The sequence below is a fragment of the Nomascus leucogenys genome, chromosome 14 (genome assembly GCF_006542625.1).
Source record: "Nomascus leucogenys isolate Asia chromosome 14, Asia_NLE_v1, whole genome shotgun sequence".
NCBI classification, from domain to species: domain Eukaryota; kingdom Metazoa; phylum Chordata; class Mammalia; order Primates; family Hylobatidae; genus Nomascus; species Nomascus leucogenys.
In genome coordinates this window covers 57,807,841-57,833,640 of record NC_044394.1, presented here as the reverse complement: position 1 = coordinate 57,833,640, position 25,800 = coordinate 57,807,841, and the positions used below count along the sequence as shown (strand labels likewise).

Here is a 25,800-nt window from a genome sequence, read left to right as displayed (position 1 = left end):
AAGTCAAGCACAAAGAAGTAGAAGTGAGGAACAGGGGAGGAAATGGGGAGATGTAGGTCAGAGGATTCAAAGTTGCAGGTATGATGGATCAGCAAGTTTAGCAATTCAATGTAAAATATAAGTACTATAGTTAATAATATTGTATTATATTTAGGATTCTTGCTAAAAGGATTTTAGATGCTCTTGCCACAAAAAAAAGGCAGTAACTATGTGAGATCATGAATATGTTAATTTGCTTGACTATAGCAACCATTTCACTAGGTATATGTATATCACAACATCATGATGTATAAATATATACAATAAAGGAAAAAATAAACTAGAAATCAATAACAGAAATATAGCTGGAAAATCCCAACATACTTAAGAGGTTAAACAGTGTATTTCTAAATAGCATGTGGGTCAAATAAGAACTCTCAAAAGAAATTTTAAAATATTTTAACTGAATGAAAGTGAGAATACAACTTATCCAAATTTGTGATGCAGCAAAAGCAGTGATTACTGGGAAATTTATAACACCGAATGTATATATTAGGAAAAAAATCTGAAATCAATTATCAAAGCTTCCAACTTAGGAAACTAGAAAAAGAAGAATAAATCATATTTAAAGTGAGGAGAAGAAAATAAATAAAAAGTAGAGCAGAAATCAATGAAATTGACAATAGCAAATAAAGAGAGAAAATCAGTAAAAGCTTAAATGCTGGTTCTTTTGAAAACATCAATAAAATCAATAAACCTCTGGCCAAGCTAATAAAACAAGATAAAGGATGCAAATTATAAACATTAAAAATGAGGCTAGGCATGGTGGCTCACTCCTGTTATCCCAGCACTTTAAGAGGCCAGGGTGGGCAGATCACTTGAGGTCAGGAGTTCGAGACCAGCCTGGCCAATGTGGCGAAACCCTAAATCTACTAAAAATGCAAAAATTAGCCAGGCATAGTGGCACACACCTGTAATCCCAGCTACTCAGGTGGCTGAGGCACAAGAATCACTTGAACCCAGGAGGCAGAGGTTGCAGTGAGGGAGACTGCGCCACTGCACTCCAGAAAGAAAGAGAGGACATCACAACAGATCCCATGGACATTAAAAAGATAATAAAGGAACACTCTAAATAACTCTATGCCCACAAATTTGATAGCCTAGATAAAATGAAAGATTTCTTAAAAAAGACAATCTGTCAAATCTGACACAAAAATAGACAAAATGAAGAGGCCTATATCTATTAAAAACACTGAATCATGAATTAATAGCCTTCTAAAACAGAAAGCGTCAGACCCACTGGTAATGCTACCAAACCCTGAAGGAGGAAATTGTACCAGTTCTCTAAAATCTCTCAGAAGACAGAATCAGAGAGAACACTTCTTAATCATTCTGTGAGGTCTGTATTACCCTACTGCCAATACCAGACAAACACATTACCAAAAAAGAAAACAGACCATTATCTCCCATGAACATCAATGTAAAAATTCCCAGCAAAATTTTAGCAAATCAAATTTAACAATGTACGAAAGTATTGTACATCATGACCAAGTGGTTTTATCCCATGTATGCAAACTTGATTCAACATTCAAAAATCAGTTAAGGCCAGGCACAGTGGCTCCCACCTGTAATTCCAGCACTTTGAGAGGCCAAGGTGAGCAGATCACTTGAGCTCAGGAGTTCGAGACCAGCCTGGGCAACAAAGTGAGACCCCCCACCTCTAAAAAAAATACAAAAATTAGCCTGGTATGATGGCACATGCCTGTGGTCTCAGTTACTCAGGAGGCTGAAGTAGGAGGATGGCTTGAGCCTTGGAGGCAGAGGTTGCAATGAGCCAAAATGGCAACACTGCATGCTAGCCTGGGTGACAAAGCCAGACTCTGTCTCAAAAAAAAAAAAAAAATCAATTAATATAATCCATCACATTGACAAGCTTCAGAAGAAAAACCATATGATCATATAACAGATGCAGAAAAAACATTTGACAACCTCTTCACAATAAAAATGCTCATTAAAGTAGGAATAGAGGGGAATATTCTCAACTTGATATAGAGTATCTACAAAAAATCCTACAACTAATATCATACCTAATGAAACTTGAACTTTCCCTCTAAGATCAAGAACAAGGCAAGGATTCCCTCTCTGATGTGGTTTGGATATCTGTCCCTTCCAAATCTCATAATGAAATGTAATCCCCAGTGTTGGAGGTGGGGTCTGGAACAAGGTGACTGGATCATGGGGGCAGATCCTTCATGATTAGTTTAACACCATTCCCTTAGTGATAAGTGAGCTCTCACTCTAAGTTCACACAAGACCTGGTTGTTTAAAAGAGTGGCACCTCCTCCCTTGCTCTCTGGCTTCTGCTCTTGCCATGTGAGACGCCTGCCCCCACTTCACCTTCCACCATGATTGTAAGCTCACCAGAAGCAGATGCTGGCACCAAGCTTCTCATACTCTGCAGAACCATGAGCCAATTAAACCTCTTTTCATTGTAACTTACCCAGCCTCAGGTATTTCTTTATAGCAACACGATGACGACATAATACACCCTCTCACCACTGTCCAACAGTGTATTGGAGGTCACAGCTAATGCAATAAGACAAGAAAAGGAAATAAAAGGTACACAGTCTGGGAAGGAGGGAATAAAACTCTCTTTGCAGATGACATGACTGTCTGTCTACATAGAAAATCCAGGCCAGGCGCAGTGACTTACGCCTGTAATCCCAGCACTTTGGGATGCTGAGAAGGGCAGATCACAAGGTCAGGAGTTTGAGACCAGCCTGGCCAACACAGTGAAACTCCACCTCTACCAAAAATACAAAAAAAAAAAAAAATTAGCCAGGCATGGTGGCAGGCACCTGTAATCCCAGCTACTCAGAAGGTTGAGGCAGGAGAATCGCTTGAACCCGGGAGGCGGAGGTTGCAATAAGCTGAGATTGCACCACTGCGCTCCAGCCCAGGTGACAGTGCCAGACTCCATCTCAAAAAAAAAAAAGAAAATCCAAAAGAACTGACAAAACTTTCCTAGAACTAATAAGTAAAACTAGCAAAACTGCAGAATATAGGTTACTATATAAAAGTCAATCACTTCCTATATACCAGCAATGAAGTGGAATTTGAAGTTAAAAGTACTATACCATTTACATTAACAACCCAAGAAATGAAATATTTAGGTATAAATCTAACTTAATACATGTAAGATCTATATGAGGAAAACTATAAAACTCAATGAATGAAATCAAAGAACTAAATAAATGAGAAGGTACTTCAACTTCATGAAATACTCAGTATTGTCAAGATGTCAGTTCTTCCCAACTTGATCTATTAAGATCAATGCAATCCCAATCAAAATCCCAGCAATTTTTAATACACATCAATGAATTCAATCTAAAGTTTATATGGAGAGGCAAAAGACTCCGAATTGGAGGACTGACACTACCTAACTTCAAGACTTACCATAAAGCTACAGTAATAAAGACAGCATGTATCAACGAAATAGACACATTGATCAATAAAACAGAATTGAAGGCCCAGAAATAGACCCATATAAACGTATTCAATTGATTTTTTGACAAAAAAACAAAGGCAATACAATGGAGAAAGTCTTCTCAACAAATGGTGCTGGAACAACTGGACATTTACATGCAAAACAATGAACCCAGACACAGACCTGACATCCTTCACACAAAAAAATTAATTCAAAGTGCAAAAGTATAAAAAGACCTAAATGCAAAGTGCAAAAGTATAAAACTCCTAGAAGATAACATAGGAGAAAATCTAGATGTCCTTGGGTTTGGTGATGGCTTTTTGGATACAATACTAAAATAAAGGCATATAATCTATGAAAGAAATAATTGATAAGCTGGACTTAATTAAAAACTTATTCTGCTTTGTGAAAAACACTGTCAAAAGAATAAAAAGACAAGCTATAGACTGGAAGAAAATATTTGCAAAAGACACATCTCTGATTCAGGATGTTAACAGTGAGGGAGGCTATGGAGAGGGGCAGGGCACAGATGGGAGCTCTGTATTGCCCATTCAATGTGGCTGTGAACCTAAAACTGCTCTAAAAGATAAAAGTCTGTTTAAAAGCAAAACTGCACACCTGTAATCCCAGCACTCTGGGAGGCCGAGGCGGGTGGATCACCTGAGGTCAGAAGTTCGAGACCAGCCTAACATGGTGAAATCCCATCTCTACTAAATACAAGAAAAAAAATTAGCTGAGCATGGTGGCACATGCCTGTAATCTCAGCTACTCAGGAGGCTGAGGCAGGAGAATCACTTGAATCCAGGAGGCAGAGGTTGCAGTGAGCCAAGATAATGCCATTGCATTCCAGCATAGGCAACAAGAGCGAAACACCATTTCAAAAAAAAAAAAAAACCCAAAACAGAGGTCTGGTGAAGCATATAAAGAAGTCAGAAGTAATCACTCCCATCCCCATCACAGAAAAAAAAAAAAAAAGCTGAACAAACTAAAAAATCAAAACTCTTCTTATATCCATCAGAGAACTGAGATGAAGTGCAAACTATTGTTCCAAAAATTGGATAGGTACATACACAAGAAATCACAACTTACCAGAGCAGAATCCCAAGAACAGAAATCACTGTGGGAACTAACTAGTACTAGAGAAGAAAAATCTAGTGTAATTGACAAATTGCTGGAGGTGCAATGCAGACAACTTTGAGAATTAAAAGCTGCAGGGAAACCAGTCTTACGCAGGGCCTCCATACTTCTGTAAGTTTTATCTCCACAACCCCTAGCATGTTACCACAGTCAAGATGAGAGAAAAATACCTACCTTCCAGTTAGGGGGAAGGGGTTGGGGGATAACCATTTTGAATATTCCCAGAATATTTTGTTCTTCTTAGAAAACTTGCCCTCAAACTATTTTACCAGAGCCTAACCAACTAGAGTTTTACAGACTAACTGACCTTAGGGAAAGGAAATACCCAACTTCAGCCCACTCTAACTTTTGAGGAAGGGGAAGGGAAATAACCAACTCAAGCCCACTGGAGCCTTCAACATGGGAGAAGGGAAATGGCCAACTCCAGCCGCTTCTAGCCTTCCTGTCTCACCTGTGGGTGGGGGATGAGAAACATTCGTGAAGGTCACAGCCCAGAGGAAAGACTGAGACCTAATCACAGGACTATAAAACACTTCCCCTCACCCCCAAAACTTTATCACTGTATCAATAGGGCTCCTGATAGTAACAGAGAAATGTAACTGAAAGAACACCACATCCCAGATCTTATTTAAGAAGAAATCCTAAGGGAAACCCATAGCCAATGGGGGATACAAAATCAAGGTCACCAGGGGAAATTCTAGTCTCTGAAACCTATAGTACGGCAGATAGTAAATAAAATACAACCTCTAACGAGATAAATAAAGATATATTTACTTCAGTTCCTTTCACATCCAAGTACATCATGTTTGGTTTTCAACCAAAAATTACAAGGCATACTAAAAGACAAAAACACAGTTTGGAGGAGACTGAGCAAGCATTACAATCAGACTCAGATATGGCAGAGATGTTGGAATTTAAGTTTGGGAAGATTAAAACGTTCTGGAGATGGACTATAGTGATGGTTACACAACTATGTCAATGTACTTAATGCCACTTAAAAAATGGTTAAATGGTCAATTTTATGTTATGTGTATTTTACCACAGCAAAAAAGAAAAAAAAAATCAAGGGGGAAGAAACAAGTAAGCTATTAAACCATGAAAAGACATGGAGGAATTTTAAATGCATATTGCTAAGTGACAGAAGTCATTCTGAAAAGGCTATATACTGTAAGGTTCTAACTATATGACATTGCAAAGACAAAACTACAAAAACAGTAAAAACATTAGTGGTTTCCAGGGTTTCAGAAATAAGGAAGGAATGATGAACAGGTGAAAGTCAAGAGATTTTTAGGACAGTGAAATCATTCCATATGACACCAGATGTTCCACCATAATACTGGAAACATGTCATTACTCATTTGTCAAAACCTAAAGAATGTACAAAACAGAGTAAACCATAATAGAAACTACAAATTTTAATAATAATGTATTGGCCAGGTGCGGTGGCTCAAGCCTGTAATCCCAGAACTTTGGGAGGCCAAGGCAGGCAGATCATTTGAGGTCAGGAGTTCGAGACCAGCCTGACCAACACGGTGAAACCCCATCTCTACTAAAAATGCAAAAAAATTAGCTGGGCATGGTGGCACATTCCTGTAATCTCAGCTACTTGGGAGGCTGCAGCAGGAGAACTACATGAACTCGGGAGGCTGAGGTTGCAGTAAGCCAAGACTGCCCCACTGTACTCAAGCATGGACAACAGAGCAAGACTCTGTCTCAAAATAAATAAATAAATAATAATGATAATGTATCAATACTAGCTCATCAATTATAACAAATATACCACACTACTGCAACACAGAAAGGAGGGAAGGAGGAAGTGGTAAATAAGAATTCTGTACTTTCTGCTCAATTTCTCTGTAAATGTATAGCTACTTCCTAAAAAGATCTATTAATTTTTTTAAAGAACAGAACATCTAGACAAAACACTAACAAGGAAATATAAGATGTGAACAACACTGTAAACAACTAGACCTAATAAGAATCATAGAACATTCCATCTGAGAGCAGCTTAATATACATTCTTTTCGAAGTACAAATGGAACATTCCCCAAGATAGACCATTTGTTAGGCCATAAAACCTCAAAAATTTAAAATAATTAAAATCATAAGGTATATTCTCAAATCAAAATGAAATGAATTTAGAAATCAACATCAGAGAAACTCACAAATACGTGGAAAGTAAGTAACAGACTCCTAAATAACCAATAGGTCAAAGAAAAATCATGAAAAAGAATTTTAAGTATTTTGAGATGATAAAACACCACATACCAAAACTTATGAGTTGCGACTAAACTGCTATTCAGAGGGAAATTTATAGTTATAAACATGTATATTACAAGTAGAATAAAGATCAATATTCTAGTCTTCCATCTTAAACTAGAAAAGAGAAAACTAAACCTGAGCAAAGCAGAAGGGTTCAAATGGAAATAGGGAATAGCGAAAAGCAATCAAACCAAAAGTTAGTCTCTTGAAATATCAACAAAATTTTAAAACCTTTAACTAGACTCACCAAGGAAAAAAGAGACTCAAAGTACTAAAATAAAAAATAAAAAAGGGGGTCTGGCGTGAACCCGGGAGGCAGAGCTTGCAGTGAGCCGAGATTGTGCCACTGCACTCCAGCCTGGGCGACAGAGCGAGACTCCGTCTCAAAAAAATAAAAATAATAAAAATAAAAAAGGGGACTTCACTGCCAACTTTACAGAAATACAAAGCATTATAAGAGAATACTATTTTTAAACTGTATATCAACAAATTTGATAACTTAGAAGAGATGCACAAATGCCCAGAAAAATCACACATTACTGAAACTGACTTAAGAAAGAATGGACAATCTGAATAGACCCATAATAAGAAAAAAGAGTGATTTAGTAATTAAGATACTATACCCCATCCTGCAACAAAAAAGAGCCCAGACCCATTTGATGTAACCTATCAAACTTTCAAAGAATTAATGCCAGTCCTTCACAAACTCTTCCAAAAACAATAGGAAACTTTCAATTCACTTTATGAGGTCAATATTACCCCGATACCAAACCAGACAAAAGCATCAAAAGAAAACTACAGACCAATGTATCTTACAAATATAGATGGAATAACTCTAAACAAAATACAAGCATGTGTGTGTGTGTGTGTGTGTGTGTGTATTTCTATGACAGGCAACACATAAGATGTTTATACACTGTGACAAAGTGAGTTATTTTCACAAGGCTGGTTTAATAACCTAATATCAATTAATGTAATACATCGATTAATAATTTGACAAAATTATTATTAAAAACACTTAAGAAATTAGGGATAGAAACTTCATCAATATGATAAGGGCATCTATTAAAAACCCACAACTAACATCATACTCGGGGGTAAAAGACTGGATGCTTTCTCCCTAAGACAAGCTTGTACAACCCACAGCCCAGAACCATGAATGTGGCCCAACACAAATTCGTAAACCTTCTTAAAATATTATATTTTTGCAATTTTTTTTTTTTAGCTCATCAGCTATTGTTAGTGTATTTCATGTGTGGCCCAAGACAATTCTTCCAATGTAGCCCAGGGAAGCCAAAAGATTGGACACCCCTGCCCTAAGATCAGGAATAAAAAAGCATATACACTCTTACCCCTCCTATTCAATATTTTACTAAAGGTTCTAGCCAGGGCAATTAGCCATAAATAAATAAATAAATAAATAAATAGCATCCAGATTGGAAAGAAAAAATAAAGCTATATATATTTGCCCTTGACATGATCTTTACAAGAAAATCATAGAGAACCCACAAATAATCTATTAGGATGAATAAACAAGTTCAGAAAAGATTCAGAAACAGTATTAATATATATAAAAATCAAGTGTTTTTAAACATTTACAATGAATAACCCAAACATTCAATTAAGAAAAATAATTCCACTTACAACACCATTAAAAACAATAAAATACTTTGAAGAATTTAAGAAAAAAAATGCAATTCTGAAAACTATAAAACATTATTGAAATTTAAAGAAGATCTAATTACAGTTGTATGCCACATAAGAACATTTCCACCAATTACAGACCACATACATGATGGTGGTCCTATAAGATTATAATACTGGCCCAGCATGGTGGCTCAAGCCTCTAATCCCAGCACTTTGGGAGGCCAAGGTGGGCAGATCACTTGAGTCAGGAGTTTGGGACCAGCCTAGGCAACATGGCAAAACCCCATCTCTACTAAAAATACAAAAATTAACCAGGCGTGATGGCACACACCTGTAATTCCAGCTACTCAGGAGGCTGAGACATGAGAATCACTTGAGCCTGGGAAGTGGTGGTTGCAGTGAGAGGAGATTTTGTCACTGCACTCCAGCCTGGGCGACAGAGCGAGACTCTGTCTCAAAAAAATAAAAATAAAAAAATAAAAATAAAAAATATATATATATATGTAAAATACCATATTTTTACTACACCTTTTCTAAGTATTTGTGTTAGATACACAAATGTATCTAACACAAATACTTATCATGGTGTTACAACTGCCTACAGTATTCAGTATTGCAACACGCTGTACAGGTTTGTAGCCTAGGAGCAAACAGAATATATAGCCTAGGTGTGTAGTAGGCTATGCCATCTAGGTTTGTGTACGTACACTATGTGATGTTTGCACAACAATGAAATAGTGTAATGAAACATTTCTCAGAATGTATCCTCATCAATTGACACAACTATAAATGAAAGGATATCCCATGTTCATGAACCAGATGATTAGGCCAGACACGGTGGCTCAAGCCTGCAATCCCAGCACTTTGAGAGGCCAAGGCAGGTGGATCACTTGAGGTCAGGAGTTCAAGACCAGCCTGGCCAACATGGTGAAACCCTGTCTCTACTAAAGATACAAAAATAAGCCAGGCGTGGTGGTGCGCACCTATAATCCCAGCTACTGGAGGCTGAGACAGGAGAACTGCTTGAACCCAGGAGGCAGAGGTTTCAGTGAGCTGAGATTGCACCACTGCACTCCAGCCTGGGCAAGACTCCATCTCAAAAAAAAAAAGGACGAGATGATTTAATATCAAGATGACCATACTCCCAAATTGATCTACAGATTCATCACAATCTCTATCAAAATACTAGCTGGCTTCTTTGTAGAAACTGACAAGCTAATCTAAAATTCATATGGAATTGCAAGGGGCTCCAGAATGGCTAAAATATCTTGAAAAAGGAAAGCAAAGTTGGAGAACTCCCCCATTTCAAAACTTACTATAAAGCAATATTAATCAAAAGAGTATCTCCTAGTCAGGCATGGTGGCTCACGCCTGTAATCCCAGCACATTGAGAGGCCGAGGTGGGCAGATGGCTTTAGCCCAAGAGTTTGAGACCAGCCTGGGCAACATGGCGAGATTCCACCCCTATAAAACCTACAAAAATTAGCCAGGCATGGTGGCATGTGCCTGTAGTTCCAGCTACATGGTAGGCTGAGATAGGAGGCCCACTTGAGCCCAGGAGGTGGAGGTTGCAGTGAGCCGAGATTGTACCACTGCATGCACTCCAGCCTGGGCAACAAAGAGACACCTATCTCAGAAAAAAAAAAAAAAAAAAAAAGGTGTCTCCTGGCATAAGGTGGGCATACAGATCAATGAAATAGAATTGGGAATCCAGAAATAAACCCATATATCTATGGCTAACTGATTTTCTACAAGGGTACTAAGACCAATCAATGGGGAAAAGAATAGCCTCTTTAACAAATGATGCTGCAGAAAGACAAATTGCCTATTCTTCCAAGTGGGAGCTAAATAACATGTACATGTGGAAGCAGAGTATGCAATGACAGAGAGTGGAATCTTGGAAGGGTGGGGAGTGTGAGAGTGGGGTGGATGAAGAGAAATTACTTAATGAGTACAATGTAGGCTACTCCAGTGATGGATACACTAAAAGCCCTGACTTCACCACTGTGCAATATATCAATGTAACAAAATTACACTTGAACTCTATAAATTTACACAAATCAAGAAAATTTAAAAAAACAGTGCTGGATAGTCACATACAAAAGAATAAAGTTTGAACCCTTTCTTCACATCATATACAAAAATTAATTCAAAATGGATCAAAGACCTACAAGTAATAGCAATACTATAAAGAAAACAAAGTAGGTCCTCGTGACCTCACATTTGTCTAAGGGACTGTATCTTGTCAATCCCCTGATTGATAAGGGATTATATATGTAATATGCATATATATAAAGAATATATATAAAGAATTCTTACAATCCAATAGTAAATAGACAAATAACCCAATTAAAGAATGGGCAAAAGACCTGAATAGATATTTCTCCAAAGAAGACACACAAATGGCCAAGAAGCACATGAATAGATGCATGAACCATAAGGGAAATGCAAATCAAAACTACAACAAAGTCAGGTAATAACAAGTGCTGATAAGGATGTGGAGAAACTGGAACTCTCATACACTGCTAATAGGAATGCCACTTTGGAAAACAATCTGGCAGGTCCTTAAAAAGTTAACAAAATTCCATATGTCGCAAAAATTCTACTCCTAGATATACATCCAAGAGAAATGAATCTATATGTCCACACATACACTTATATAAGAATGTCTATGGTAGCATTATACATAATAGCCAAAAAGTAGGAAAAAAAAAGTCCATCAACTGATGAATGAATATACAAAATATCATATATCCATATAATAAAATATTATTCGGCCATATAAAGTAATGAAGTACTGATACATGCCACATCATAGGTGAATCCTGAAACCATTAAGCTAAGTGAAAGAAGCCCAGTCACAAAAAAAAACACACATATCATTCCATTTATATGAAATGCCCAAAATAGGTAAATCTATAGACAGAAGGTAGATTAATAGTTGCATATGGGGAATGGAAGACAAGGGATATTAGCTAAAGTGTATGGGGTTTCTTTTAGAAGTGATAAAATGTTCTAAAATTGACCATGATCATGATGGCACATATCTATGAATATACTGAAAACAACTGAATTATGCACTTTAAATTAAAGGTGAATTGTACAGTATGTGAAAGATATCTCAAAAAAGCTATTAAAATGTTTTTAAGTAAGTCAATTAAGCACTCAACACAAGGAAATACACACAAACACACACACATCAAAGTAAACCTAAGGAAACAGTAAAAGATGAAAACTGAACTTTTTATTAAAATTAATAATTTTTTAATTAAAAAATAAACAGCAACAGAATTAAACTTAAGAGCTGTGTCCTTGAATGAAAAATAAATTAAAATAAAATAAACCCCTACCTAGTCAAATCAAGAGAAAAATAAAGCATAATTACACAAAATTGGGAATGAGAAGTGAAAATAACCACAGAGGCAAATGAAAAAATAAAGAACACTGTGTAGCACTCCATTAAAATTAACTAGAAACCCTTACTGAAAAGAATGATTTCCTAGGAAAATTATCAAAATTAACCCAAAAAAGGAGAACATATATAGACTACAACCCTGAAAGGAATCCAGAGATAGTTTAAATGGTGATATCTTTCAAACACACAAGAAAGAAAAATTCCTTTGTACTTACACTGTTCCAGAAAAACAAAAATCATCCAAGTACCTTTCATGAAAATGGCATAATATTGATGTCAAGTTTGATAAATACTGGCCAAGAAAACAAAAAACAAACAGAAAAACATTTAAAACCATTATCAAATATCTGCAAATAAAATCTAGCAGTTCCTCAAGAGAAAAGCACACTACGACTAAATAGTTTTTACCCTAGGATTAATATTAAGAATAAAATGTATATGACTAGGTTAAAAAAATAAATTGTGCACTGTAGATAAATTTGGAGATGGGGAGCAGAAACGGGAGAGGTTCAGCCTGTGTTCTCTCCTTTGAAACTGTAACCTGCTTATGGGGGGATGCTGAACTCTGGGTGGGAGACAGAGGTTAAGAGGGAAGATGGGGAAAGAAGATGACAGAGAGGAAACTAAAGATTTCCAAGCACTGTTGAGCCGGGCGCAGTGGCTCATCACATCTGTAATGCCAGCACTTTGGGAGGCCAAGGCGGGTGGATAACCTTGAGGTCAAGAGATCAAGACCATCCTGGCCAACATGGTGAAACCCCATCTCTACTAAAAATACAAAAATTAGCTGGGCACGGTGGCGCGCATCTGTAGTCCCAGCTACTGGGAAGGCTGAGGCAGGAGAATCACTTGAACCCGGGAGGCAGAGGTTGCAGTTAGCCAAGATCGCGCCACTGCCACTCCAGCCTGGTGACAAAAGCGAGAGACTCCATCTAAAAAAAAAAAAAAAAAAAAAAAGATTTCCAAGCACTGTTGATGACCCAATTAAAAGTTGGAGACCAAGAATTTCTAGTGATGCCAACCCAGAGAACTGAATTATCTTTCCCAGCACAACTCAGAAATTCAGGTTAAGGAATTACAAGAAGTGTCTGAATGGTCTGTAGGACCAGCATAAAAACAACATAAGGCTCTGAATCACTCACTTCCCTCTTAAAAAGACTCAGTTATAAGACTGGTCATATTTTGCTTCAAATTTAAACAGTATCATAGCTTAACTCAGCCTTAGTAACAGGACTACAAACTTAATCACTGCCTTATATAACACCACTATAACTCCCTTATTATCTAGTGAGATATGAGAGTAAATTGAATAACACAATTTTTTCATTTAACTTGAGAGTAAACTGGATGAAATTAATGTTTCCTATTATTTGATCTCATCCTCTAAATACGCAGCATTAGATGTTATATGACACATCTAAGAATTTCATAGCTCATAAATTTCTAGCAAGAAACATACTAAGCATTTTCTCCTTAAACACTTTCCAACCTATGCCAGTAAGTTTCAATATGCCAGTGAACTAAAGGAAAAATTATCTGAATACTCATTGTATTCATCGTAAATCTACCTTTAATACAGAAAATCATCTATATATTCTATATATTATCATATATTCTCTCAGGTACATAAGAAAATATCTAATTTCTCTCAGGGGAAAGAAAAAACTGTGGGGAGGAAAAAAATACTCCAGGCTCTCAGAAGTAAGATTTTCTATTACCCATAGATAGTTCACTATTAGAGGCCGGGCACGGTGGTTCATGCCTCTAATCCCAATACTTTGGGAAGCTGAGGCAGGCAGATCACAGGTCAGGAGTTCGAGACCAGCCTGGCCAACATGGTGAAACCCCATCTCTACTAAAAATACAAAAATTAGCCAGGCGTGGTGGTGGATGCCTGTAATCCCAGCTACTCGGGAGGCTGAGGCAGGAGAATTGCTTGAACCCAGGAGGCAGAGGTTGCAGTGAACCAAGATCGTGACACTGCACTCCAGCCTGGGCGACAGAGCAAGACTTCATCTCCGTGGGGGAAAAAAGATAGTTCATTATTAAACAGGATAATAATTTTCTCACATTGGCTGTAGTAAAAGAGGGTTAGCTTAAAAATTCCTCCTCTGGGTCCCTACCTCTCACCATAAGCAAAGATTAACTCAAGATGGATTAAAGACTTAAATATAAGGCCCGAAACTATAATAATCCTAAAGAATACTTAGGAAAAAAGTTTATGATTAAGACCTCAAAAGCAAATGCAACAAAAATAAAAACAGACAAATGGAACTTAATTAAACTAGAAGAGCTCCTGCACAGCAAAATAAACTACCAACAGAGTAAACAGACAACCTACAGGATGGAAGAAAATACCTGTAAACTATGCATCTGACAAAGGTCTAATATCCAGCATCTATAAGGAACTCAAACAAATCAACAGGAAAAAAAAACAAATAACCCCACTAAAAAGCGGGCAAAAGATTGGACACTTCTCAAAAGAAGACATACGAGTGGCCAAAAAACATGAAAAAATGCTCAACATCACTAAGCACCAGAGAAATGCGAATTAAAATCACAATGAGATACCATCTCACACCAGTCAGAATGGCTATTATTAAAAAGTCAAAAAATAGATGTTGTCAAGGATGAGAAGAAAAGGGAACATGTATACACTGTTGTTGAGAATGTAAGTTGTTCAACTCCTATGGAAAGCAGTATGGAGATTTCTTGAAGAACTCAAACCACAACTACCATTTGACCCAGCAATCCTACTACTGGTTATCTAGTCAAAGGAAAATAAATCATTTCATCAAAAAGACATCTGAGCCAGGCACACTGGCTCACACCTGTAGTCCCAGCACTTTGGGAAGCCAAGGCAGAGTATCACTTGAGCCCAGGTGTTCTAGACCAGCTAGACTCCATTAAAAAAAAAGAAAAAAGTCTGTGCTCATATGTTTATCACAGCACCGTTCACAATAGCAAAGTCATGAAATCAACCTAAGTGTCCATCAACAACTGAATGGGTTAAGAAAATGTAGTATGTATTAATATACGTCGTGGAATATTATGCAGCTATAAACAGAATGAAATCCTGTCCTTTGCAGCAACATGGATGGAGGCTGGAGGCTATTTATTAAGTGAAACAATTCAGAAACAGAAAATCAAATACCACATGCTCTCACTGATAAGACAAGTGGGTACAATGGGTATACAGAGACATAAAGATAAATGAGTGCAATAAGTACACACAGACATAAAGATGGAAATAAACAGACACCGGGGGCTCCAGAAGGAGGAGAGAACGGTTGAAAAATTACCTATCAAGTACAATGTTATACTATCAGGTACAAAGATACATTATTTGGGTGAGAGGTTCACTAGAAGCCCAAACCTCACCATTACGCAATATATCCATGTTAATTACGTGCGTATGTACCCCCAAATCTAAAATTAAATTAAAATTTTGTTTAAAAAACTCCTCCTCTAGGCTTCAAGATAAAGTTTGAATATTAATAGTTATTCAAGCAAGAAGTCACAGGACAAAATAAAAGTTAGGAGACCTAGTCAACAAGTGTGGCTTTAATTATGGCCTCTATGTAGATGACTTACAACTTGAAATCTCTAGCCCAGCCTTCTCCTTCAATCTTCAAAACCAAACTCATAATCCTAAGATTCACCCAACCAATTCCACCACCCACTCACAGCCACCACCTCCACCATAAATCTGGCCGTATCTTAATATTGGCACAACCATTCAAACAATAACCTAACACCTGGCTACTTCACCTTTCACATCCCATCCGTTATTAAGTATGATGATTTTGCCTCTTAAATATCTCTCAAATCAGTCCACTTTTCCCTGTATCCACCAACACTTCCCTATTCCAAAATTTCATCATCTTTTGCCTCGCAATGCTGCAATGGTCTCCTAATTTATGCCCTTGACCTATGACTACTGCTCCCCATCCCATCTTGCTATCACAGCTGTTCCACACTCTGCTATACACCTGATCTTTCTGAAACACCTAACTTAGCATACATCCCCTCGTTTCAAATATTTTCTTCAACTCCCCAAAGCTCCAGAGATAAAGCCCCTAAATCCTTGGCATAGCACACAAAGCCTTGCAGTCTGTGCTCAAACCACATTGGCTTCTGGGTCCTGGAAAATGCCATGCTCTCTCACATCAACAGTACCTTTTCACGTGTTTTTCCCTCAGCTAGACTGCTCTTTCCCTCCCCTTTGCCTGATTAACCTTAAACTGTCTTCAGATATCAGCTCTATCATAACCTCCTCAAGAAGGCTTTCCCAGCTTCACTGACAAGGCCAGATTATCTTACTTTATGCTTTCATAGAATATTAGCACATATTAGTTTCACTTTTATTTATGGGATCATCTGAAATCTGTCTGCCTCCCTGTCTAGACCATGAACACGAGGAAGGCAGAGACCAAAAATGCTTGGGTTCACCAAGCTTTCTTTAGCACCCAGCACAATGGGTGGCACATGGTGAATTCTAATAATACATGTTCAATGAATTAAGTACCCCCTGGAATATTCACCAGACAAAACAACAACTACTGCTCATTAGTGACAAAACTCTCCACCTTCATTGTCTGTGATGATGGAACTGTTCCATTATCTGCTCTGTCCAATATGGTAGCCACTAGCCTAGTGTGGCTGCTGAGCACTTGAAAAGCGGTAAGAATAGACGCATGGAATTTTTCATTTATTTTTAACTCTTATTCAAAACTGTAATAGTTTTCTCTTTAAGATGTAAAAAGCCACACGTGGCCAGTGGCTACTGTACTGAACTGTCTTGCTCCTCGAAAAGCAGTAAGTTAAAAAAAAAAGGGGGGGGGGGTAAGAGCAGCAAATTAAATGGAGAGTTATTTTCAAAATGATCTTCGGGGGCCTACCATGAAATCGGCTTTCTCCATTGCATATTATCTGTGCTTTGTAGTTTTCCAGACTGCTTGGAGCCGCATCACAAGCCTCCTGCATTCCAAGCCTCTCCTATCGGCTGGGGAACCCCTTTATTGCTACAAATGATAGTCCAGGGGAGGAAAACCTGCAGGGAGCCTCTCCAGAATAAGTGATCGCGCGGTGTACATTATCCACATCACTCCCTCAGGGGAGTCCTGCAATTCAGTCAAGCTAATCTGTTCGCTGTCTCCCCAACAAGATGCTCCCCAGGCAACCACTCGCTCCGGTCCTACACCGCCTTTTCCCTCCTTCAGAGCTCGACACACCCGTGGTCCTCTCTCAGCGTTTCTCACCCCCACTCACGGGGAATGCAGCCTCCCCGAACGTCTACGGGAGTTCAAAAGGCCCAGGACCCACCGAGGGGGAGGAAACGAGAAGTCTTTGCCACAAAGCCTGGGAGACGCGGAGCAGCCGGCCAGCACCGGGGCTGGAGTCGGGGCAGCCTATTAGCCTCAGCCGCGCGCGTTTTCTCCATCAGGCGGCGTGACCTGCGGGCGGGCGGAGCACTCGGTGCCCAGCTTCCACCCTAAACTCGCCGCGGCTCCACACCCCTCCCCGGCCCGCCTCACCTTCTCCAGGGAGGTCCGCTCGCCCTCCGAGTAGCGGTGCTGCGGGGGCGACGGCGGAGGCAAAATCCTGCCGGGGTGCGCCTGCAGCCAGGCCTTGGCCTCCTCGTCCTCCTCGTCCTCCTCGTCGTCTGTACTTTCCAGATGCTGGTGCCCGTAGTGAGATTCGGAGTCCAACTCCCGCCCCGCCTCTTCCTCCACCTCCTCCACGACCACTACGTCGTCCAAGTTCGCCGCCGCTGCCTCTGCAGCCTCCTCCTCCTCCTCCAGCTCGCCCTGCCATGGCTGATCCTCGGGCTCCATGTTGGTGTCTCGCTCTGGGCTGCAGAGGAGGAGGGGGGGGAGGGAGGGGAAGGGGAGAGACCTGACTGGCGGTTGTGGCCCAGCGTAGGCTCAGTGCCGCCCGCCTGGGCGGGGCCGGGAGACCAGGCGCGCGTTGCTAGGGACGCCGCGCGAGGCCCGGCGGGAACGCCTTAGGGCGGAGGTTTGCGACAGGTGACGCAGCCGCCTCGCCGCCGTCACCGGCAGGGACCTAGCGAACTGTACTGTAAGCTCACAATAAACCGAGACTGGGCGCCTCCTGGAGCGCCGAGGGCCCCGCGCGAGGACAGTGTAGTTCTTGGCTGGGGTGGAGTTTCGCCCCTGCACAGAGAAGAGATCAAACTCTAGGACGTACCCGTTATAATCACACATGCAAATTATAAAGTTTTAAAGGTTGAGTATCTCCTAACGTGTCAGGCTGTATGGTGGGCGCTTGAACCTAACCGTGGAAAAGTGTCACGGGTTGTTAGAGGGATTAAGAACTGGGCACTGGCATCAGAAAGATCGGAGTTTGAATCCTGGCATCACCACTTAAAGCGGTGTGACTTTGTGTCTATAAAACGATGATAATAGGCCATCGCATAGGATGGGTGTGATAATTAAAGGAAATAATCAATGTGAAGGACTTAGTGATAGGTTGGTTATTGTACAATAACTCATTAGATGCTCACGGTTCTGTGAGACAAGTATTACTATTTCATGTATGAAGAATCAGGCTCAAAAAATGAATTTGCCCAAAGTTTCTTACCTAGTAAGTGGCTGACTCGGTATGCCATCCCAGGTCCTCTGTTAGTGTAGGAATTGCCCTGGCCTAGACCAACCAGCTGATAAAGGATAACAGAGCAAATATTTATACTGATAATACCTATGTTTTGGTGGTTCGTCAATGACTTTGGAGTGCTTTAAAAACAAAGATTTCCTGACCGCTTCAGGAACCTCTACAAAATGAATGCAAATTAAAGTATCTTAAGATGTCATGTAACCAAACACCACCTGTACCCCAATAACCTATGGGGAAAATTTTTAAATTAAAATTTAAAAAAAAAATACTCTTGAGATGCTTCACTGTTACCTAAGGAAGTAGCCATAATTAAAGTGGAGTCCAGCAAAACGTCTTCATGGTATTACCCACAATAGTAGACATACATTGATAATGATGCTGAACCAATGTTGGTGGGGCAATTTTAGGGTTATTGCCAAGGATGTATGTCTTGCCTACCTGTCAATGACCCAATCCTGGCAAAACTGTAAAGGTAGAACATGAACTGGAGCCCAGTCTTGGAGTTCTGTTGAACACCTCTAAATGGACTATGAGTACATTAGGGTTATTTATTCTTAAGGGGTTTAGGGGTTCTCCTTGCTGGAGACCTATTACTGTAATGGTAGAAAAAAATTTATTAGTTTTATATTCCTGAATGTGAAATCTCAATGTTTATCTCCAGTAAGAGGACACACATTTCACTGATATTAAATAACTCTGTAAAGCTTTACCTTTTTAGAAACTCGGCTATCTCTTTGCATCCACAAATTTCAGGAAAGATAAAGAGAACTAATAGAATTCTAAAAAATAGCTTTCAAAGCTCTCTAACTTCCAAAGCCCAAAGTACTTCTATTTGCCTTGATGGCAGTAAGATCAATCCATTCTAAGACCCATAAGTTATCTCCTTCTGAGTTAATAACAGGCTTCCTCATGTATTTGTGAATTACTTCCAATACTAGATGCTACTAATATAAGCTGTTATCACTAATTGCTGCAGGGGACTTCCTTTCCCTTTCCCTTTCCCTTTCCTTTCTCTTTCTCTCTCTTTCTTTTTTAGATTGGCATTCACCATCATCGCTCAGTATTCTCCTGGGATTAGTCACCTTAGAGGGCTTCCCTGTCTGCAGAGCCCTGATCCTTGGGGTCCAGTGTGCAGGGCAGACTCCTCTTTGTACCACATTGCTTCTCTGTACCCGAGGAACCTCCTAGGGTTCCGCAGAGGCTCCCTCTACCTGCCCTGGCCTCCCTCACGAGGGTGGGGGATAAGTAAGGAGGTCTCCTTCTTGTCCCATTTCGCACTCTCAAAGCTGAACGTCTACATAGAAGCTTGGAAATTAGAGGGGAAATTTTGGGGGCATAGGCCTAATAGATTTCATTTTGGAGAGCCCTTGGTCTAATGGGGGAGATAGAGTCTGATGGTGGAGGCAATACTGAGCAGATGAATAAAAATCATTTAGAGGGTCAGATAGGGCAGAGGGAGAACAAAGGAGGGGTCCTTGTGGGGAGTGGGGTCCCTCATGGGGGAAGGCTTGGGAGCGAGAGGTCAGGATGGGTCCAGATGCGCACATCCACATCCCCTTTTTCCATAGGAGATGAACGCCCTGTGTGGCCAGGTGGGCGGTGAGATCAATGTGGAGATGGACGCTGCCCCAGGCGTGGACCTGAGCCGCATCCTGAACGAGGTGCATGACCAGTATGAGGAGATGGCAGGCAAGAACCGCAAGGATGCTGAGGATTGGTTCTTCAGCAAGGTAGGGGCTGCTGCAGGCCAGAGGTCTCTCTTAGGGGCTGGGGCTCAGGGGCCTTAGCACTGACAGTAAGCCCACAGCCAGGTGTCTTTGAGGTGCCGCCTCCTCCGCAAGCTGCATGGACCACAGGGTCACCCACTGCATCAACAGACCTGGAGCTGAGCTCAAGCTGGGATCTGGGGGGTGGGTGGGGAGGTAGGGAGCCCCCACAGAATAAAAGCAGAGGGTAAAGACCTTGGGAGTCCCCACCTCTCTCTCAAGAGGTCAGGAACTAGCACCAAGAGCCAGGCTACATGTTCTGGCTGGTTCTCAAGTTTCTGGTCTGTGCGTCCCACACGCAGGGATTAACCATAAAAAGTTAACATTTCAAATGGCATGTTTCTGGGCTTTGGGACATGGGAAGCTGGTGAGAAGGCACCACTCTCTCCACAGTTAGATTTGGGAGGAGGCCTGACTTGGGAGAGGGATCCAGGCACACACCACCCTGTCCTGTGTCCTGTCTGCAGACAGAGGAGCTGAACTGCGAGGTGGCTACCAACAGCGAGCTGGTGCAGAGTGGCAAGAGCGAGATTTTGGAGCTCCGGCGCACCATGCAGGCCTTGGAGATCGAGCTGCAGTCCCAGCTCAGCATGGTAGGAACAGTCCTGTGCATGGGGGTGGGCCCAGAAGAGGACACTGACAACCCTCACTGACCCCTGGTCTTCCTGCCCTCCTGCACAAAGCATCCCTGGAGGGCAACCTGGCGGAGACAGAGAACCGCTACTGCATGCAGCTGTCCCAGATCCAGGGGCTGATCGGCAGCGTGGAGGAGCAGCTGGCCCAGCTTTGCTGCGAGATGGAGCAGCAGAACCAGGAATACAAGATCCTCCTGGACGTGAATACGTGGCTGGAGCAAGAGATCGCCACCTACCGCCACCTGCTGGAGGGCGAGGATGCCCAGTGAGTGGGGGAGCCTAGGGTCAGGGCTGGGGGCCTCTTGGCAGGGGTGGGGCTCTCAGACTCACATCTAATTTCCTCTCTGTTTTTTTTTTTCTTTCTTCCTTTCAGGCTGACTCAGTACAAGAAAGAACATAAGCATCTTCGTGGCTGAGGCCTTGGGGATTGGGTGCGTGGGACAGGCAGCCCACCTGCACATTGCTGGGGCTGGGTCCCCAGGAGCTCCAGGAGTTGATGGCTGTCCCTCAGCAGGGGTGGGAGAAGTGACCCATTAGCACTGAGGATTGATACTCAAGAAAAGATCAAATGAGAGAGATGCTGTCTGGTCTGATGGGGGTAGGGCAGGGAACTGGTCCTTACCTTGGAGATCCTAGTCTGATGGAGGAGACAGGTCCCAGCTCTGGAGATTGTCATCTGATGGGAAGATAGGAACATGGTCTCATGATCTTTGCTCTTGACAGCCTTCGGATGAGCAAAAGCAGTCCTGTCTCTGGGGACTCTAGCCTGATGGGAAATAGGGACATGGTTCCTTGTCCTCCAAATTCCAGTCTGATGGAGAATATATGATCCTAGCCCCAGGGTTCCTAGTCTAACAGAGGAGACAGGGGCCTGGTTTTTGTCTTGGCCATCCTAGTCTGATGGGGGAGATGGGAGCAAGTCTATGTCCTGGAGACTGCAGAGAAATGGAGACGGATTTCATGGAGTCTACATGGCTCCTCCCTGGCAGATTACACTGGGTCAGAATCAAATAACCCATCTGGGGAGGCAAGACTCACACAGGGCCACCGGCAGAGGGATGGGATGGGAGGGAGGCGGTGGCAGGGACAGGAGGGATGTGTGTGCAGTGTGATGTCGAGGTGCCAGTGGAGGCACTCACAGCACCTGGGGGAGGACGAGGGAGAGAGCCGGCTCCTGTCCATGAGGGCTAGGGGGCAAGCGAGGGTCTCCTGGCCCCTACCCACTTTAAAGTGCCTGCTTCTCCTGCAGCGGTGACCACCCATCAGGTGTGTAGCATTGTGGAAGAGGTCCAGGATGGCAAGGTCATCTCCTCCCGCGAGCAGGTCCACCAGACCACCGACTGAGGACTCAGCTTCCCCGGCCAGCCCCCCAAGAGGCAGGGAGGCAGCTGCCCCATCTGCCCTGCAGTCTTCAGCCTCTCCAGCCTCAGCCCCCTGCTTCAGTCCCTTCCCCATGCTTCCCTGCCTGATGACAATAAAGATCGTTGACTCAGCTATGAAATGTGTCCTTGTTCTGGCCCCTGAAGTGGGCACTAGGGACAAAAGGATGAAATGGGAAGGAGTGAGGATGAGGGGAGATGATGCTTGGATACCCCCTGTTGTTGGCTGGCAGGTCAGGGGTCAGCTTAGACCAGCATAAAGAGTAAGTCTGGGGAGAGTTTGGAGGGGGGTGCTCCCATCTCCCAAGGGCTGGAGATTTTCAGGGGGTGGTCCAGGCTGCACTAGACCCGGGGTGGAGTTGGTGTATCAGATGTGGTCCTAGGTGGCCACTGCTTGCCCTGTGAGTAGCTCTGTGACCTCGGGAAGTTAGGCAGTCACTTCCCCTCACTGAGCTTTGCTGTCTCATCCATAAATGGATGGGAAGATCTCAGGTGTGGGAGCCCGAATCCTCAGAGATGACTCACTCAATCAGTTGCTCCTCCTGTCCTGTGGTCTGTGCCCTCCCCCTAGATGGGGCACAAGGTGATCAAGGGCTGGGATGCGCACAAAGGGAGGGTGGGTGGGGGAGGTAGGCTGGGTGGTTGGGGCCCCGACTCCTGTGTGAGTCTCAGAAAATCCCGAAGAGGGGCTCCCATTGCCTCCGCCCTGGGAATGTGAGCGGGAGGCTGGTGTTTTCAGGGAAGGCTACGGACCCCAGGCAGGTATGGGAGAAAGGATGGGGCCTCTCTCAGGGATGTTTCCTCACATGGTCAGCTGTTGCTCAGGATGCAGACAGGGCAGAGTGGGGGGCACTGCAGATAGGGTGGCTCTGCCCAGGGAGCAGTGCCACTCTCCCTGGCGGTCTGGATCCTCTTTGGTTCCCCACTAGGGACAGCGGTGGCATGAGGGAGGGTAGAAACTGCCTCTTAGGAAAATGAGAAGGAACGGTCCTGCTCCAGCCACTCCCGGCACCCTCTGAGCACCAGCCCCAGCTCTTGCTGGTGGCAGCAAACGTGGCTGTGGGGAGCAGTCTGTGGGAGGTGAGCCTGACACCTGGAAATCTTCCTTCTAGTAAATCTGGAAACTGCCAGGCGGATTGGCCTGCTTTCCTGGTTTTCTTCAAGCAGGGGGTTAGTGGGAGGAGGGTGCCTCCACCTCATCACTGCTGGAACTGTGGTGTCTCTGCTGCTGCAGAATCAGACCAGGGCCCCCAAACACCCTCTCTCTCCTGGTGCCTGGAGGCTGGGGTTGGTGCCCAGGCCCAAGGAAAATGAGAGTGACCAGAGCCCTCTGAGCCTGGGTTGGTGGGGGTTTGGGACTGGCAGAGGCCAGGGATGGGGATGGGTACTGACCACTGGGGTATGGGTGACTTTGGGCTGGTCACAGGCCCTCCCTGGACCTCAGAGCTATGACATCCTGGGAGAGTGTTTCTCTCTGCAGGGGAGATGGCTGCCTGGAGTTGGGGACTTGCACCGGCAGCGGCATCTGCACGACTCAAAACAAGGGCAGGCTCTGCTCCGTCAGAGGCTGACGCCTCCCTGCTGTCTGGCAGCAAAGGTGGTGCCATGGAGGGCAGGAGGGAGGCACTGTTTGCACCAGGCCCCCACCACACATCCTGCCACAACCAGAAGAACCAGCCCTGGGCTGCAGATGGCTCGCTCTGGAGGGTGACTTCATTTGTCTGAATAGTCCCCAGAAGCAGGGAAGGTCTGGGGGAAGGCGCCTTGTTGTGTGGATGGGGACACTGAGGCTCCAAGGAGCAGTGACTCAGCCCTTGTCCCAGAGCCTGAGGGGTCAGTAGTGAAGACGGGCACGGGAGGTGAGTGGGCCCCACTTCCATGCTGGGAAGAGGAGCCAAGTCCCCCTCCTCCCTCACCTCAGGCTCCAGGCAGAGCTATCTCTCCCTCCTGTAGAGACTGGGGTCCACAATTACTGATGGCGCGAGTGAGGAGGGGTCAGAGTGTGGGAAGAACCAGAGACAGCCCCAGACTGTGCCCCTCTGCTGGGGAAGAAGACTTTCTCCACAAAGTGAGTGGGTGGGAGGCTCAGGAGGCCAGAATGGGGGAGCCCCTGGTGTGCCCAGAGGGCTGAGCCAGTAGAGGCAGTGGCTGCCAGGGGCTGCTGGGGAGACTTGAGTGACTTTGTCCAAGGACCCCAAGTGGGCCCAGGATGCTGGGGACATGTGCCTGGGCTGGATTGGGGACCCAGCTATGGGACTCATGGAGGGACTCACAGTTCGTCCACATCCACCCTGCCCACTGCACAGAATGGTGCACCCCGTCATCAAGGCAGAAGCCACAGATCTGTGGTTGGATTGTGAAGGGCTATGACAGCCCCACCTTCAGAAGCAGGCGTCAAACATGCAGGAGGGGAGAGGACCCCCAAAGGTGGGCCTGGCACTCACAGATTTCCCCAGATCCCAGAAGCCATCACAGGAGCAGAGCCTGGGCCTGGACATTCGTTCTCCCCCAGGGACCCTGCTCCCTCTGTTTCTCTGCAGGGCCCCAGTACCCCATCGTGGCCTGACTTTAGTGTACTGGGGTTGTCTTTACCACCTTCTCCCCCAGAAGACTATGTCTCCAGGGCTTCTCTGTCTTGTTCTTTGAGTCTGAGTGCCCAGCACAGCGCCAGGCACATAGTAGGTGCTTTATAAACACCTGCTCATAAACATAACGCTAGCCACCAGCCTTTGCCAGGTGCTTTATTTATTTGGCCTCTAATCCCCTAATATGCCTGTGAGGCAGGGCTGTTATTCCCATTTCCCAGAGAAGGAAACTGAGGCTCAGAGAGGCTGAACGTCCTGCCCAAGATTTCGCCCCTGCTTGCCCCGATTCCAGGCTGTTCTGTCCTGGCTCAGTGGGGCTCTAATTTTCCTTCCTCCTGCCCTGAAGCCTGTGGCTCTGGCTGGTCCCCTCGGGGCTGGGGGCTCTGCAGCAACCCCTTCTCCCCTCAGCTTCTCTGCCCCCCTCCTCAGCCCCCTAAGCTGCCTCCTGCCTTCCCAGCCTGAGTTGGCTGGGGAGCTTGTAAAACAGCCCCACCAGCAGGCTTGTCCTGAGCGGTGCTGATGCGGGGTTGGAGCAGGGCTGCGAATCTTCTTGAGGACTCTGATGATCTGTCTGGTTGGAGAATCACTGCAAGCCAAGGCGTGGCATTGGCCAATGGTGTTTCCCGGCCGCCTCAGGCATGCCATGATCTCCTGCCTCGTGCTTGACATGGGCAGGACGAAGGAGGGAGGAAGGAGGCAGGGTGCGGGGAGGAATCCTCTGCCTGGAGGATGCCCACCGGGCTTCTCTGTGCTCACCAGGCTTAGTGGGCCTGGCTCTTGGCCACCTTGGGGCAGGTGTGCATCATTGGGGCAGAGGAAACGCCTCCTCCTCCTCTGTCAACTCAGATCCTCTGAGGTCCTGCTGTTGCCTC

General features: G+C 43.8%; 2 protein-coding genes across 2 annotated transcripts in view; one reads left to right on the top strand and one right to left on the bottom strand.

Moving 5' to 3' along the window:
• Window positions 1-17,764, bottom strand: part of ALMS1 (ALMS1 centrosome and basal body associated protein) — a 215,658-nt gene extending 197,894 nt beyond the window's left edge. Inside the window, exon 1 of the mRNA XM_003268797.2 lies at window positions 17,465-17,764. Within this exon, the coding sequence (XP_003268845.2) occupies window positions 17,465-17,764 (300 nt within the window). The remainder of the gene's footprint in view (window positions 1-17,464) is intronic.
• A 2,370-nt stretch (window positions 17,765-20,134) lies between these two features.
• LOC105738925 (keratin, type I cytoskeletal 17-like) lies at window positions 20,135-22,461 on the top strand. Its single transcript, XM_030827724.1, has 5 exons — window positions 20,135-20,293; window positions 20,797-20,920; window positions 21,007-21,229; window positions 21,338-21,480; window positions 22,214-22,461. Exons 1-4 carry the CDS (start codon window positions 20,135-20,137, stop codon window positions 21,378-21,380), a joined length of 549 nt encoding a protein of 182 aa, XP_030683584.1. The 3' UTR covers window positions 21,381-21,480; window positions 22,214-22,461.
• The last annotated feature ends 3,339 nt before the right edge of the window (window positions 22,462-25,800 follow it).